The 18308-nt window shown below is 43.4% G+C and overlaps 1 protein-coding gene across 5 annotated transcripts in view; it reads left to right on the top strand.

Annotated features, from left to right (window-relative positions):
- wwc3 (WWC family member 3) overlaps positions 1 to 18308 on the top strand; it is an 81113-nt gene that overhangs the window by 18088 nt on the left and 44717 nt on the right. For all 5 annotated transcript variants that reach the window (XM_063200933.1, XM_063200932.1, XM_063200931.1 and 2 more), the window contains exon 2: positions 16635 to 16744. In XM_063200933.1, coding sequence (XP_063057003.1) covers positions 16635 to 16744 — 110 coding nt within the window. The remainder of the gene's footprint in view (positions 1 to 16634; positions 16745 to 18308) is intronic.

The following is an 18308-nucleotide window of genomic DNA, read 5'->3' as shown; positions in this document are numbered from 1 at the left end:
AACGATTGAATGGTGATTTTAATATTTTAACCGTGGTAATACAATAATGTTTCAAAATTTGTGTCAGGGGTTCATCCGTTTGTAAGTAACCAGATGAAAGAAATGCATGAAATTGCTTTGTGAAACCACACTCCTGTGGAAACGACTGTAGTTCAAGTTTGTTTTTCAGATCTCTGAATGGGCAATTCTGCTTTCAACTTGTAAGGCAACTAACAAAAGAAGAAAACCGCTTCAGTATGGTTTACAAAATGTTACTTTTTTAGGCTTATTACGCAAGTCTTTCAGAATACCTCAAGCTCTTGTTTAGAAAGCTAACCATTATGTGTGCTTGGTGACGTAAGTAATTTGATTACCATTGACATGGATCAATCAGAATTGGCTCATGGTTTCTGTCCATCAAGTAGGGAATGTCTGGGGGCGCTGTGGCACAGTACCCCCACATTTGGACTTGGCCCTTGGGGACCTAGATTCGAGTTCGGCCTGGGTCATCATGGCCCAACCCTGCCCTCAACTCTCTGTCCAACTGATTTCCAGTCATAATTTCTACCGTCCAGCAATCAATGAATGCACAGAAAGCCCCCCCAAAAATATATTTTTTAAAAGTAGGGAATGTCTGCCGGAATACCTAGGTGGTGTCCTAATCATGGTAGTGGGTAATGAGTTATAATGAGTGTCCTTTGAGCAATATATTAGCCACATTAAATACTATTGGACTGAAGTTGATGTAGCAGCACTGAACATGGAGTGTGCCAGGATGTTGTGGAGTGTTGGCAGCAAGTAGGATTGGTGTATGCACACAGATGCACACACAACTTAATTTTATTCCCTATTACACTTTAGGCAAGGCAAGGCAAGGCAAGTTTATTTATATAGCGCATTTCATACACAGGTGCAACTCAATGTGCTTCACAAAGTTAACAAATGTAAATGAAAGGAAACAGGGAAGAAAGAAGGAAATGAATTAGAGTCAAAAAGCATTTAAAAACATTAAGATAAAACATAAGGTAAAAATAATATTCTTTAATATTCATTAGGAATCAAATGTCCTGAATGTTCCATGTAACCAATAAGCACATTGCTTTGAACAGCACACACACACACACACACACACGTCCCTCCTCCTGGTCCTCACGGGGTGTGTGGCCGGCGTTTAGCAGCTCCCCTGTGACACCACTTGGCTGGGACTGGCCCACTGTCACAAGACTGCAACAAACCAAGCAGTCAGGCCCTCTTCCCTCACATCACAGAGGGAGAGGAAGGCGCATAGATTTAGAGGGAGAGAAAGAGGGAAAGAAAGATAGAGAGGGAGTGGGGAAGAGAGTGGGAACAAAAAGGAAGGAGGGAAAGGATGATTTAGAAATGGGGGGGATGGAAAGAATGATTAGGACATTTGTTATATAAAATCTGCACTTTCTGAAAGCGCTGAACATGGCCTAAATGTCTGTCTGTCATGTTAATCCCACTGTGGCTCTTCTATAACAAATGCACTGATTCAGTTGCTTGCACCTGAAGACCTTTTCTAAACAATCTGGAGTGGAGTTTAGTTCCTCAAAAATTGAGGGAAAGAGAGAGTGGGAGACAGAGAGAGTGGGAGAGAGAAGGAGAAACGGACAGACAGAAATCTGAAAAGAGATGGGGAAAGGGCAAGAGAAACCAAATGAGAGAAAGGAAAACTGAAAGACGGAGCAAAAGGGGGAAAGCGAGCGTGTTTTGGTTCCTCCTCCTCTTGTACCTCATCCCTAGGGGGAGCGAGCGCAGGGCAGCTAAATGATGCTCTCTGTTCCCTCTGCTGTGATGTCATCCGTCCTCCCAGAGTCCTTCTCATCTTATTCACCGCTTTCACTTCCTCTTTCTGGAGCTTCACGACATGTAGAAACTCAGAACTGGCTCTATCCAGGAAAATCAGCACGCTTGTTGTTTTTAAATTGGACAAATGTGTGCGATTTCACTTTGTGTCCTTTGTAGTGGGGTCGTAGGCATGTGCAATTTTTCTCAGTCATTTCAAATTGGTGTTAAAGTTTGGTTTTCACTTCCAAGTTGAAGTTTAGGGTCTATAGAACAATTTGGGTTCGAGTGTCAAACACACAGATAACAAAATGGCCTGCGGGGGGCGCTCTAAAATACATAAACTGCTATAACTTTTTATTAGTTTAACCAAATTTAACATATGAGGTATGCATGGATTCAGCATGAAGAGGAGGAGCTGGTGAGCTAAGTATTTGGTTACCAGATTAAAGATACACTATGTCATAAACACACTTTTAGCCCATGGACAGCAAAATTCAGGGTTTTTTTTAAGATAAAGGGTGGAAATGCCCTCCAAGTTGCAATGAAACATCATTTATTGTTGCAAGTTATTGTAAATAAAGCCTGGGATATCATTCAACTTGATTTGTTCAGAATATCCCTGAAGCACAAAGATACCTAGGATACCTATACGCAAATATGGCTGCATAAAGCCTATGTGATATTTAGGACCCAACTTGCAACTTTGAGTTTATGAATGTAGGATCATGAGTATCAACTTTTTTCAATCAAGCCATATTCTATTCACACATAAAATCACAAAAAAACGTTATATCTGGAAGAAAATAAATCAATAATAATAATAATAATAATAAATAATAAAAAGACTGCATTTCCGGAGAGACAATGCTATTAGTATGCTTGCGGCTTATGCACACACACACACACACACACACACACACACACACACACACACACACACACACACACACACACACACACACACACACACACACACACACACACACACAGCTGTTGTATACACACACAGAAACACGAGGGAAAGAGATAGAGGTCTGAGTGTGTGTGTGTGTCTCTGTGTGTTTGTGTGTGTGTGTTTGTCTGTCTGTGCGAGAGAGAGAGAGAGAGAGAGAGAGAGAGAGAGAGAGAGAGATGAGAGAGAGAGAGAGAGAGAGAGAGAGAGAGAGAGAGAGAGAGAGAGAGAGAGAGAGAGAGAGAGAGAGAGAGAGAGAGAGAGAGAGAGAGAGAGAGAGAGAGAGAGAGAGAGAGAGAGAGAGGTGTGTGTGTGTGTGTGTATGGAGATGCTTCAGGTGCCTTTCAGCAATGGGTGGGTAGGGAGAGGTAAGGGTGGGATTCGAACCTGCAACCCTCTGACAGACCAACACCCTACCCAGTAGGCCACTGCCACTTACTGTCAGGGCTCCGAACCGGTTCAAGGAACGAAAACGAAAACCGAAAACGAACGAAATTTTATGGAATTTTACAAGGAACGGGAACGGAAACGAAAACGAAATGGTCTTCAAGTGTTCCGGAACAAAAACGTTATTCTGAAATCCACAAACCGGTTAATAACGGTTTTTATTTCATTCTCTATATTGCATACAAGTGCACGATTTTGTTTGAGGAGTAACCATGGCGACGAGCAGTCTTTTAGTTCGGCTACTGACGTGTATGAGGGGAAACATGCATACAGCAACAGCATTTTGCTTCACCTGAGCTCTTGCTGCCGATTGATAAAATATTGAGGAGCATTGGCCAATCAGAGTGCACTGCATTGTATGGAGAAACTTCCTGGGTAAATTTTAGGATGTGCTTCTCCTCAGAGATTTTGATAGGAAACTAGAACTAAACTGTCTCTGTTCTCCTGGCTTTCTCGTAGTGATTGGAAGTTGGCTCTAATAAACCCGCCCTAAAGTTGTTGACCACCAATATCAAATAAGTTTTTGTAAGAGAAATGACACTTTACCCGCGCTGTTCTTCAGTCTCATTCACGGACAGTAGGCCTACAGTTTTATATTGACACCATGGAGAGCAAAAGAGAACATGTCTTGAGATCGGTGTTGGGATTCCTACAGGGACAGAGTATTTGGACCATACAGTCTATGATTTGCAAAGGAATTGGATAGGCGATTTGATGAACCTAATTCGCAGAGTGCTCTCGAGAGGCAACTGGTGGGTAAGTCATGTTTAGCTACTTGTAATGGCACCGCCGAGTGCCTCGATGTTCAATGCGGTTATGGCAAATTATGTTGTCGTAAAGTTACTGAAGTGCTTTTGTTGTGCGCAGCGTATCCCACTGTCGGTTGTAGAGAAGAGAGGTGAGAGCTGGTGTTTTATGTGCTGTAATCAAGGACGTCTTATTTATCTGTTGTTGTGGTCAATGCGGGATAAAGTCATTTGTGGCAGATGGACAGACGCTAGCTGACGTTAGCTGGCCCGCTCAATGTTTCGATGGTTTCCTCAGTAGGCTATTGCGCAATATTTCCTGGCTGTCATCACGAATAACAGGTCGCGTGTGACAACAAGCAGGGATAGAGAAAGACAGCGCATTTGTTGTTGTTTAAGTTATTATTCTCTTCTGTCGTGCAGAGGGCTGGGCTGATGGGATGGACTACGTGGAAACTCTTACTATTTTGTGACGCTTCTGTTGGGCTACAAAAGGTCTCCGGTTTTGTGGTGATGGACTTGCACTGGAATGGTTGGTAGCCGATATCTGAGAGCATATCCGAGGTTTCAGACTATGCAACCTGTCCCTTCTCTAGAACTAGTGACCCCTTGCATCGTGCACATCTCAAAACAGTTTGGGATTTTTTTTGTGATGCAAACTGTGTCCCCTTTACTTACACGTTTCACTTGCTGCAAACCTAATCATGGCCTATTAAATAGAGCTAGGCAAGAACTGAAATCCATGCCTATCGACACCTCTTATTATGCTGACGTTTACCTGCGCTATTCCAGAGATTTTTTTAGGAACTCTCTATGGCTATTTTTTTAAACTCTCTCTGGCTATTCTGTAGGCCTATTGTGCCTCCCTAATCAACATCCACCCACCGCTACTGGGCTGGCATAGGCTACTTTTGATAAGAATTATAGGCATCCGGTTAAATCTGCCAGGATGGATAGCCCATCTGAGTGTTTTTGGGTGTGTTATTATTTTTGAGAATAGCTGTGTAAATCAAGGGGAAATAATGAGTACGTCTATTCTAAGATAAAGTCCACGAAAATAGACTTAATATGGCCGTTAAACACTGCAGGAACGTTAAGAACGAACGTTATTTTTCGTTCCGAACCGGTTCAGGAACGATATTTTTGTGGGGGAACGATTGCAGGAACGAAAACGTTAAACTGAAACTTGCCTGAACCGTTCGGAACGGAACGTTTGAAAAATAATTTCGTTTTCAAGCCCTGCTTACTGTATAGAGTGGCCACAGCAGCATATTAGGCCACGGTTGCCCAGGTGACAGCAGAGGTCTAAAGTTCTACAAGGCTGCATGTGTGTGTCTATGAATGCGTATGTGTATGTGTACGAATGTGTATGAATGCAGATTCTAAAGGTGACAGTTTGGCAGTCAATAGCTGAGTAATATGTGCAGCCTTATTTTTACGCTGTCATATCTCCAACAGTTTTGCAAGTTGTCAGATGATATTGACACACAAATGGCACAACCCTGCTCTTCATGTCAAAGCTGAGATCACTTTTCTAGACCAAATGGTTCTGTCAAACAAGTCAGACACATTCAGGCCTATGCGCTGAGCTGTTCACACATTTTTTTCTAAGTGAATGAGGTCACGTCACATCATAGGGATTTTAAAACTGCTCTCTCTAAAACATTTTTAAGAGTTGGCTTATGATCTTCACACAGTTTGTATTCAGAGCCAAGACCTCTCTGACAATGCCTTTACCTAGTTGATACCTAGTTAAAAACCCCAGGACAGGTCACCTCTCACTCTAACTGCCACAGTTTGTGACATCATCATCTTGACCATTCTACCATTCATTTCAATGAGGGGGAAAACAGAGAGAAAACTGAGGAAAAACAAGTCTGGTGAACGAATGAAAGGGGGTAGGCCAGCGAAAAATACACCACCCTGAGCCCCTTTCGAGCCGTTCATTTTGGCACTCGAACCGTGTCTCTATCTCGAACGCTGCAACGATTCAAAGCCGCCGTACTAATGAATGGCGATTCCCATAGGCCGAGGTGAATGAAAAAATGTAGAATAATAATAAACTGTTGATGAACAATTAGTATGCTTTCCCGCAAGCATACTAAATAAACTGTTGGAGAACAATTAGTATGCTTGCTGGGGGCAAGCAGAGGCCTTTGGCAAGCATACTAAATAATACTATAGGACTATTTCATACATGGTAGACACAATCATCTGCTGTTATGAGGACATCTCTGTCATCTGGGGACTGTCCATTTGTTACCAGCGTAGTTGACAGGAATGAAAACCGTTCTTATTATCTGCATTTGCCAGAAATGCCTGCCAATCTGGTAACAAATGAACAGTTCCCAGATTTGGACTACACTACCAAAGATGCAGTTGCCAAACATGTATTCCAACTAGAGGTGAAGTGCAGCTGTACTAGTATGTGTACAAATAGACCTGCCAGATCTTGGTGCAAGTGCATGAAGGCAGGGTTAAAGTGCACACGTCTGTGCAAGTGCACATGCAATTTCTAAGACTGACCACTGACTTGCATCTGTTCTCTGTCATAGTTATTGTACAGTGAAGTATTGGAATAAATGTTAGCCCTATGGTCCTCTGTTTGCTTTTTGAATGCAGGAAAAAATGATGTTCCCCATAGTATTTATCATCATCATTATTATTATTATTATTATTATTATTATTATTATTATTATTATTATTGATTTACTTTCTTCCAAATATAACGTTTTTAAGTTGTGAATAAAATGATGGTTTGATTGAAAAAAAAGCTGGTACTCATGATCCTAAATTCATAAACTCGAAGTTGCAAGTTGGGTGCTAAATATCACATAGGCTTTATGCAGCCATATTTGTGTATAGGTATCCTAAGTATCTGTGTGCTTCAGGGATATTCTGAACAAATCAAGTTAAGTGATAACCCAGGCTTTATTTACAATAACTTGTAACAATAAATTATGTTTCATTGCAACTTTGAGGGCATTTCCACCCTTTATCTTAAAAAAGCCCGGATTTAACTGTCCATTGGCTAAAAGTGTGTTTATTACATAGTGTGTCTTTAATCTGGTAACCAAATACTTAGCTCACCAGTTTCCCCTCTTCATGCTGAATCCATACATACCTCATATGTTAAATTTGGTTTAACTAATCAAAAGTTATAGCAGTTTATATATTTTAGAGCGCCCCCCGCAGGCCATTTTGTTATCTGTGTGTTTGACACTCGAACTCAAATTTTTCTATAGACCCTAAACTTCAACTTGGAAGTGAAAACCAAACTTTAACACCAATTTGAAATGACTGAGCCTAATACGACCCCACTATTGTGCTTGCGTGTGTTGGGAAGTATCAAGACCCTACTGCTCCTGCACCAGAGATTCTTTAAGTATAGAGATATGCCAACATAATAGGTTTCTATGGGCACCTAACGTGACCAGGTTCCGGTCTGCCTAAAGGGGCGTGTCATAATGCTCCTAGCATTGAATAGAACAGTCCTCAGGTCTGCCTAGGTCTGCCTAAAGGGGGATCCCCCCCCAATAATAGAACGCGGAAACAATGGGCCAATGGAACCTCTATCTCTCTACTCTCTCTGACCTGCACAGCTAGAGGACAGGATTGACATGTGAATGCATTTGTCTTCTACATGGTTGATATATATGTGCAATGCAAGTCTTTTCCGCACTTTGTGTTTTAATACCCAAAACTGTAGACTGTTTCCTCCCTAAAATCAGCCTTTCGTAGGTTCAAGGTAAATTGTTGATATTTAAGAAAAGATGTGAGCATGTTACCATTTTAAATCGTCTTTGTCATTATTCCACAACACATAGCCTGATGTCTTTGTTTACATACAGGAGTCTGACTCGTTCATGTCCTCTTTTTTTATTTTTATTTTTTTAAATATTTTTAGGGGCTTTTATGCCTTTATTTGATAGGACAGTCTGAGATGGTGACAGGAAGCGAGTGGGACAGAGAGACGTAGGGTGACCAGCTGTCCGGACTTCGGCCGGACAACCCCGCCCCTTAAAGTGGAAATGAAGCAGTGACCTAATATAGGGGTCTATAACACCAGTAAGATAAGCCAGCAAATATATATATTTTTTTGAAGTCTGAAATTTAAGCCGTTAATAAAAAAATAAAGCACAAACACGTAAGGTTTCTGTTAACGTTTCCAGCCAACAGCGGGTGACGTCACGCGAATGGTAGTCTCCTATTCTAATGCAGTAGTGAATTAAACATTTGGGACTTGCGTGGCTGATTATGAGCTTATTTGCTAACCAAAATGAAGCAAGAATACGTGTTTGGGTGGGACAGAACAAATATGAGGCATGAAGGCAGACAAGACATCCCATCACATGAACCACAGGTAAACAAGCAGCTTTTTTTTGCTAAGGTGACAAGTCGCTAACACATTTTGGTATGAGCCAACATGATCACTATTCATAATCGTGCGATGTCGTGCAATGTTGCAGTTCCCTACCTTCATCTTCCGATGATTTCGCCAACATTTTCCAAGCACCTGAATTAGGCTACTTTGACATCTCCGTGCCCACGTTTATCGGTGTTATCCAGTCAACAATAATCCAAGGCAACGCTATTCCAGCCAGTTTGAGGATGCATCCGCGACTTCAATAACATAATTTACTACAATAGATGCAGCTACTTTAAGCATGCCATAACTTAATGTAGGCCATGATAGTTTAACGTGTCATTTCCCTTGGCATCAACTTCAAATCCCCAAAGCTCCTCCAACTCCGAGAGCGAGACGAGAGAGGGGATGGGATAGCCACACACACAGGCTGCGTCCCTTCCCTTCACAAAGCTTTCCAAACTTCCGCCAATTTTGCAAGTTATTTTCTATTACTGAATTGAACCACATAGCCAACTTAAAGACATGGGCTTTCAGATTAGCGTCCAACAATGCAGGAAAAAGACGTTATTGGTGACGGTCTGTCACTACAAACTAGCTATGAGATCGAGCAGCCCCAGTCCTGACTCCTGTCCTATGGTGGATGCAATGGGTGGATGGCTGCAGCTATCCCACCATGCTCGTAGCAAAGGCTTTTTGACACAAAGTGATAATGACACTTGGCATTTCTCTTTCATCTGATAGTAGGTATATAACATAGAAAACCCAGGGACAATGTAAAATGAACCCCTCGTCCTTCTTCAATTTTACTGCCACGATTAGAGTCAGTTAGCGCTGTAGTTAGCACACGCTAACGTTAAGTGAACGGAAGGCTACATTAGCCACCAAGTTCTACCATTCGCGTTACGTAGGCGGCGAACATGGCTGCGCCCTTGTGGCGAAACTCGGTAATAACATGTCATTTTTCAGCAAAACTACTTAAAAGTGCAGTTCAATGAACATCCATTCGTTTATGAAAATAAATAAGCCGCCAAAAAATGATAATAGTTGTCAGTGCTTCATTTCCACTTTAACTTTCTAACCTAGCGTCCTCGCGCCGTACCCACTGCCTCGACTTGCCGACACCCCGCCTCCGTGGAGAAAACTGTGGTTCTGTGGAACTCTGGTTCATCTTCTGTGATTTCTATGATTTTTCAATTTCAAAGTATCATTTTTGAGCATGATATTATAATATCTACCTATACGCTTTCGGGTTGGGCCCGTTCGATTTTTTCTGGGCCCATCTGTTTTATTATTTCTGCCTACGCCCCTGCCTCAGACTATCTCAGCTGCCAACAACAGTTTTATTTGTAAAACAAGATGTTTTGAGGGAAGGATTTTCGCATTTCATTACCTCACCCCGATAAAGGAGTCATCAGTAGGCTACCACTAACTTAAGTCTTAATGTTGTACAGTCTTAATGTTGTATCAGAGACGGCAGGTTACGATAGACAAATCCTTCCGTTGTATTATTTCATAAATATTTTTTTTTCATGTATTTTGGGTAGTCGTGCATGTGTAGGCCTATAATAGCCAACAATTAATTTGATTTACTTTACTCAAAGTTGGTCAGGAGTGTGTTTATCAGCGGTGTTTTAAAATGAGAGGCAAACCGCTTCTGTCAACCTTTTTTTTTTGCATGCAGACGCTGGATAACCATAGCAACAACACGAGCTCAAAATAGGAAGCATACAGTAGCCTAGACAATATAGTTACCTTATTTAACTTTACAGTCAGTTAATGCACTTCATATAGGGCTATGGACCGCAATGTAGGCCTAATTGCACAGAGATTTCCCCGACATAAGGCGACAGCAATACAGTTAATTCGCTGTGCGAAATCTGGAGTTAAATCTGGAGTAACATGGCGGCCGCAGATATTCGGAAACGCGACCGACTGTCAAGGTCTAGTTTGCGTCTTTGACGTTGCTTCGCATCTCGAGGCCATAAGCAAAAGGCTAGGAGGAGAGGAAAGATAAAGAGAGGGACACACGGACGTCGTGAACAGGTCGTAAAAACGGACCGATGGCCACTCTAGAGAGACGGGATGGGATCGGGAAATGACCCCGGCCCGACTCGAACCGGGGTCACCGTGGGCATGCAAGCCCAAATGTGTGGGGCTTAGCGCGCTGCGCCACAGCGCCCCTCTGTTCATGTCCTCTTTTACCTTCAAATAAAATAAAAATGGTCTGCTACATATATGTAATGTCACTATTCTGCCTTCCTCATCATCTTGTCTCATGTTTTGTATATTTAAGTATTCGGATACACCACATTCCTTTCCCCAGCACTGTGGAAGTGTGCCCCATGCCTGTTCCTGTCCCCATGCCTGTTCCTGTGCCATCTTTCTCCCATTAGTGGTGAAGACCAAGTTATCTATGTGGCAAGCGCACGTCCCCTATCATTAGGCCACCAGTGTAGATGGATGAATTCAAACTCTTCTTTGGGTGGCCCGAGTCACACACACACACACACACACACACACACACACACACACACTCACACTCGCACACACACGTACGTTGCGTTCTACAAATGTTTCTCTCTACAGAGGTCAGAGAGGCAGGCTGGTTCCTGCACGGTCTGTGCATAGCGTTCATACCTCCACACTGGACTGGCTGGCTGGCTGGCTGGCCTACAAACAGTCTGGTCTAGTGGCTTTGCTGTAGAGATGGTAAGGGGGGGTTGGGGTGGGTATTGATGGCTATTGGCATTTTGGCAAGCTGGCAGGTACCGGGGCAGTTGTCACTAGCGGCTTTGAGAGGCACGCGGGCAGATTAAGCTGCAGCTTTGAGTAAGGTGCAGTTTGGAAGCTAATATAATCATTTTGGCCTAACCGACACAAGTCTTTTAAAGAAACACTAAGTACAAGCTCAAAGGTTAGGGGAATTCTCTTCAGACTATAGAGGCACATTATGTAGGCCTGTTAAAGCCTTTCTGGTGGGAAGCAGAATTGCCCCATTGAGAACTACAGTGCAGAGAGGCAGCATGCTCCTAATACAGTTATAGCCCAGTCAATGGCAGCAAAGCAAGTTTACAATACAGTCTTAACCCAGTTCATGAACTGAAATAACTGTGGACTCATTATATGACCATCTCGTGTTGTTGGTGTTGCAAGTTTACAACAGAGTTCCTGCCATACTGTGACCTTGATGACTTGTGTGTCTGTGATCGCAGTAAAACGACCGCAGAGTGAAACGTCTACTTAGTGCACTGAGGACCCATCAGTCACCTGTCGAGAGTCCTCTTACGAAAGGTCTCACTCACACAGAGGGTGTGCCTAGTAAAACTCATGCCTCCATTTGTTTGTTTTTTTCTTCTAATTTTCCCAAACATCACGCTGTAATGCTGATGTCATATCTTGTTCTTGGCTGTGACTTGAGTTTTCTGTCTGTCTGTCGTCATATTTGTTTCTGTATGCCTGTGCAGGGCTCTAAATTAACACCAGCCAACCAGCCAAATGCTGGTAGAAAAAAAGTACATGGTAGCCACTCTGACCCATTAGTAAGTGTGTGTTTGGCTAGTAAGATTAACATCTACTAGCCATTTTGAGTTAATTTAGAGCCCCATGCCTGTGTATGTAATGCGCGGCGGTTGAGGCCTTATATACAGTATGTGATCTGATCTCTGCTTCAGTGGTGGCTTTCTCTCCAGTCCTTCCCCCTCTGTCTTCTGGTTGCCTGTCTGATGTCACTGTCAAGGCATGTCTGCCGAGTGTCTGTGGAATGCCCGACACTCTCTGAATGCTGAGCATGAGCAGCTAGTTCCTGTGTGTTGGTAAATCGGTCGCTGAGGCATGAGGAGAGCTTCACAGCTCTCAGACTCTCAGGCAGGCTCTCAGGCAGGCAAAGGCTAAGAGACACATCCCCCTAGAGTGTCGCTGGCTGCTCCTCTGGCCACCAAGGCCTCCTTCACGGAACACCTCAAACAACACCTACTCCATCTCCCCCATGGCCAAAACATGTTTGCTTTTGAATCGTATGATTTTTAGCCGATACATACTGTAGCTATTTTATTTTAGCTGTTTTAACTTTGTTTGATGCCATGGAGAATTCCTCTTTCTCCACAAACCTCCTCCTAGATGTCTTCATGAATATCTTCCTCCTCCTCTCCCTCCCCCTTTTCCCATCATCCTCATCTCCTCTACCTCCTTCTGCCACCCCACTTCAACCACCAACTAATTAATTCTGCTAAACTTGCACCTCCTCCCCCACCTCTACCCCTTGTCTCCTATATCTCCTTTTTTTTAAAGTATCTTTTGGGGCTTTTTGGCCTTTATTATTATAGGACAGTGTGAGAGTTGACAGCAAACGACTGGGAGAGAGAGATGGGGCATGGTCGGGAAATGACCCCAGCCGGACTCGAACCGGGGTCCCCGTGGGCAATGGAAGCCCAAATGAGGGGGACTTAGCGCCACAGTGACACCACCCCGCCCCCTCGCCCCCCCATACCGCCCTCTACCTCACAGTCCTCTCTACCTTCTCCCCTTCTCCTCCAGCACATGCAGTTACTCCTTTTTTGGGCTTTTGCTCCTTCATTAGAGGATGGTTAGATGGAAACGAACGGAGAGAGAGCGATGGGGAAAGCTCAAGAGATGACCTCAGGTCTGAATCAAACCCGGGTCCCGATGTAATGGTATGGCTCCTTAGCAACCTGAGGAAGATCCCTCTGTTGGATCGAAACGTTACCATATGTTTAAATGAAATAAAGTATTTTTGGAGTTAATACACAGTGTGCAGACCGCTTCATCACACTACCTACTACCTTTTGTTTGGCACCTGGACAACTACCTGTGGATGTGCGCACCCTACCTCCAAACACTCCTTAGCAAACTGACCCACGGCACCCCCCCCCCCCCCCCCACAACCCACTCCTTCACCATCTCCACCACTTTCATTCTCACCTCCTTCTCCTCCTTTCCCCCTCCTCCTACCTCACCTCCTTCCCCTCCTTCTACACCTCCCCCCTCCTGTCTACTCCTCCTCCTTTTCCTCCTCCTCCTCTTCCTTCCCCCATCCTCCGCTTCATACCAATGCCGCCGCCACTGCTCAGGTTACCACATACCAGCCACCACAACCAGATCGACTGGCTGCCTGTGTAATTTAATAGACAAACAAGGCCATGCACTTCCTCTCTGGCCTGGCGGAGCATTACAGCAGCAGCAGCATGCGGATGGGAAGGCTGGGAGGTTTTTAAACATGATGCACTAAAGTGACTCACAGCAACCGACTGTGTCATCCTTACAGCTGTTGCGAGTCATCCTCTTGAAATGCGTATGTAGGCTACTGTATGTGTGTATTAGGGCGGTTGTGCGATAGGGCATGATGATCGTCATTGTCATTTCTCAACAAATTGTCCTTTCCTTGGAATCCTTCAGCTTATCTCTTTATCTGTGTTGGCTTCTCTTCTTGTTTGGTGAACCTGACAGTTCCAGAACCAGGCAGATTCAAAAGTTTCTTTTTGTACCCAATTACAAGTAGACGAACCACTAAAATAAAATAATCTTGGAAACATTTGTCTATTCTATGGTAGAGAACCGAACATTAGAGTGTTGTTTTAATAGAGCACTGCATGTGATCACAAAATGTGATTTACAAGGCTCAAGAGAAATGTGTGTTTGTGTGTGCGTGTGCGTGTGCGTGTGCGTGTGCGTGTGCGTGTGCGTGTGCGTGTGTGTGTGTGTGTGTGTGCATGTGTGATGTGTGTGTTCATGTGTTCGGTGTATGTGTTTGTTTGTGTGGATAGGACTGTGGGTATCCATGTGTGTTTGTGTATAGACTGTGCCGTGTGTTAAAGGACCTATCAGTGCCGTGTGTTAAAGGACCTATCAGTGTGTTAAAGCCATTAATCAGTGGTCTCCCCTCAGACAGACAATAGGAAATATGGGGGTGGCAGAGGGTGGGGTGTGTGTGTGTGTGTGTGTGTGTGTGTGAAAGTGAACAGGAGCAGGGAGGACAGGGGCACACCAAAATGTGATTTACAAGGCTCAAGAGAAATGTGTGTTTGTGTGCGTGTGCGTGTGCGTGTGCGTGTGCGTGTGCGTGTGCGTGTGCGTGTGCGTGTGTGTGTGTGATGTGTGTGTTCATGTGTTCGGTGTATGTGTTTGTTTGTGTGGATAGGACTGTGGGTATCCATGTGTGTTTGTGTATAGACTGTGCCGTGTGTTAAAGGACCTATCGTCCAGACTAAAATTTCCATGAGTGGTCCTGGCACAGACCACAGCACGGCCTAATGTGATGTGAGAAATGGAACCTCATATGTAAAGTTTTATGGCACTCTTTCATGCCATTTGGGCCTCATGCAGCCAACTCTAGAAGGCAGCCTTGAGGGTTGTTCCGATGTGAATATGACGTGTAGAGGTCTTTTTGGGTTTGTTGTATTTGTTTAAGAACACAGAATTTTTGATGGCCTATGACATGTGGGTTCGTTGTCGATGTTGGTTGTACGGTTTCTAAATATTGTTTGATGACATGTAGCTGGGAGTCACAGATGATGACAGGGATAATTACAGATGTGCCAGCCTGCATGTAGGAGGATCTGAAGTTTGTAGACAAGACATGTTTCCTCATTTTTTGCAATTCTCTTGACTTTTGTCCAAAGATGTGCTCTGTGACTTGGCAATTTCAGTACAACAACTTTAACTGAACACTTGATCCTGTTAAACTGAACTTTTCATTTTTGTACCTGTGCATTCTCAGTCTGAAGGTTTTGATGTATTGGATTATGATTTTATACTGACTTTATACTTCGATTGTAAGTCGCTTTGGATAATTCAGCTCATTTAAACTTTTTTAACATAAAAACAAAACAAAATGTTAAAACCATCTGCTTTGTCAGTGTACGTTAGGGAGATAAAGGCGCTTTACATCAAAGGGAATTTAGAGAAAGAAAACCAAGAAAGAGAAAGGAAATTGATCTCTGTGGTGACCCATGGTCTATGCTTAAAGGTGCACTGTGTAAGATTTTTAGTTGTTTATTTCCAGAATTCATGCTACCCATTCACTAATGTCACCTTTTCCATGAATACTTACCACCACCATCAAATTCCAAGTATTCATTATGACTGGGAAAATTGCACTTTTCGCACATGAAAAGGGGGATCTTCTCCATGGTCTGCCATTTTGAATTTCCAGAAATATACATTTTTAGCTGCAATAATGACTGTACTTGAGCCATACTAGAAAATATTAGTTTATTCCTTAGTAAACTTTCATGAAAATATCAAATTTGGGAATAGGCAACCCAGTTTCAGTGAGCAGCATAGTTGCAGTACCTTTTTTGACCATTTCCTGCACAGAGCACCTTTAAGTCTGTCATAGCCCAGACTGGACAGGACAGGACAGGACAGGGCAGGCTATGGCTGAATCTATTCACTATATAGCCACAAATTAATGTTTCGGCTATATTGCTGTGCACTATCTACTGTTTTGGCACAATCTACTGTCCGTGGGTAATGCCAAACAATGCATTACAATTCAATCCCACCCTATTGTAGTGAACTAGGCAGTGAATAAGTAAACATTCGCCATTTTAGCCAGGCGGGACCTCCTTGGCCCTGCCCCGTGTAGCGTATGGAATGTGTTTATATCTCTCCTCTCCACAGCTCTCCTCTCTCCTCTCCACAGCTCTCCTCTCCTTTCCTCTCCTCTACTCTCCTCTCCTCTCCTCTCCTCTCCTCTCCTCTCCTCTCCTCTCCTCTCCTCTCCTCTCCACAGCTCTCCTCTCCTCCACAATCAGCCTCTCCTCTCCTCCACAATCAGCCTCTCCTCTCCTTTCCTCCACAATCAGCCTCTCCTCGACTGCACACATTTCTGACCCCAGAGGTTAGATCAGCAGACACAGTGCAGCGCCACCAAACACTGCCATTCATTTTTTTCTCCCTGAAAACACACACACACGCACACACACGCACACACACGCACACACACGCACACACACGCACACACACACAGTTCTCAAGGAATGCGTGGCATTTCTCGCATGCCACTTGTTTTTGTTATTGTTCGTGATGGCTACACTACGACTCGCCTTGCTGCTCTGGTCTAGTCGTGAACTGTTTGAAACAGAAAGCCTTTTTATTTATTGCCTTTTTTCAGTAAAATGAAGCACTTTAAATGGTTGAAAATATATGTTGCATATGGTGGAAATACAACACCACAATAATGCCTCTCTCATGTTGTGTTATTACTAACATTGAATGTCCTCTAACCCAAAGTGTATGCTTGTGTGTGTGTATGCGTATGTGTGTGTGTTTGCGCGTGTGCCATGCGCGTGTGTTTGCGTGTGTGTGTGCGCAGGATAACCAAACCCCTGACCTTTGCGGACTGCGTGGGAGACGAACTTCCCCTCGGCTGGGAGGTGGTGCTGGATCAGCAGGTGGGAGTCTACTACATCGACCACATCAACAGTAAGTCACACACACACACACACACACACACACACACACACACACACACACACACACACACACACACACACACACACACACACACACACACACACACACACACACACACACACACACACACACACACACACACACACACCCTCTCTCTTCCTCACCCCCACCCTGTCACAACCCGCACCCTGTCCTGTGCTGGCCAAGCCCGCTCCTGGCTTTCTGTGGTGGGTGTGGGGCTACACTCTGTGCTGGGTAATGTTAGGGTTGGGTATGGATATGGGTTTCCTGAATCGATAGGAATCTGATTCACAAGATTGCGATTGATGGGATACTGGATCCAACACAAGCATCCACAATGTGGACACGTTTTATGAATTAATTGTGTCAGTGCCAATTTTGCTTGGCTGTGTAATGTTTATATACACAATTCGTTCATATTTCTGCTTTTAAATATTATCTAATTTTTTATTTATTTTTTATCCGCATCAATGGACTTTCTTTAGCCATTGTGCAGACTGCAGACTTGCCGACTTCAGACCATTGTGTTTTGATCCACAAATTTTAAGACCAATGGTTTTTTTTTATTCTCTTTCGACCCTTCAGACCCCTGCATTGCTTAGATGCAGTGGCTTTGTGTGAAAGACCCTTGCCGTTTCTTTGAGTGTGCTGTCTGTGGAACAGACGTCCAGTCGAAACTATGACAACTATGTCAGCGGTGGGGGTTGTTTTCAGTTGCTGTTGGACCAAAAAGCGATACTTGAAATATCTTTTGAGGCCATCCATCCTGTAATTACAGTTCATAGTTAAGGGAGTTTTGATGAATCTGGTGTCATCATCTTTCACTGTGAAATTGTGGTCATTAAAACTGCCTGATCATGTCAACATTCTCTTGCTGATAATGCTGAAACAAAAGATCAGTTTCCTCACCTTGCCTAATCATTCCCACTGGCATATGTACAATATAGATATCTTAATTTGCCTGAATTATCTGTCTAAACCTATCTCTTGTTGTTATACATCATGTTTGAAATCTCAACATCTCCATCCTAGCGGGTGACGGTATGTGTAGTTCACTACAAATTCTCATGTATTGGATGTCAGCTAGTATTGCTAGTACTGCTTTTTGGAATTTATTGGGTTATGTTTAGAATGGGATATTTATTTGAATGCTGCATTGAATGCTCGTTTTTGTAACTTTTTATTTATTATATTTTTGTCACAGTAACCAAAGGGTATGGAAGTACCACTGCGGCTGTGTTTTCCAATTGTTCGTCCACATGTCCTTTGTTATAACAATGTCTTGTTCTTTTCTTGGTTTTCTTATCAGTCCTTTACGAGACTGATGTGGTTATAATCACCAACAAACAACTCGACAGCTATAAAACATTCCTTCTAGTTAGAATATTTAACCCCTCGGTAGAAGTGATAAAGATGTGCAAATAGTATACTTGTAAAAATCCATACACTTCACGCTTATGTTTAAACTATGAAGTGACTATTGTACATAGAGATGCAATGGACCCACTTTTTATATCTGAGATCATACAGTAATGACTATTAGGGTCATACA

This window comes from Engraulis encrasicolus, chromosome 6 (genome assembly GCF_034702125.1).
Source record: "Engraulis encrasicolus isolate BLACKSEA-1 chromosome 6, IST_EnEncr_1.0, whole genome shotgun sequence".
Taxonomy (NCBI): Eukaryota; Metazoa; Chordata; class Actinopteri; order Clupeiformes; family Engraulidae; genus Engraulis; species Engraulis encrasicolus.
This window is presented reverse-complemented; position numbering and strand designations above follow the sequence as displayed.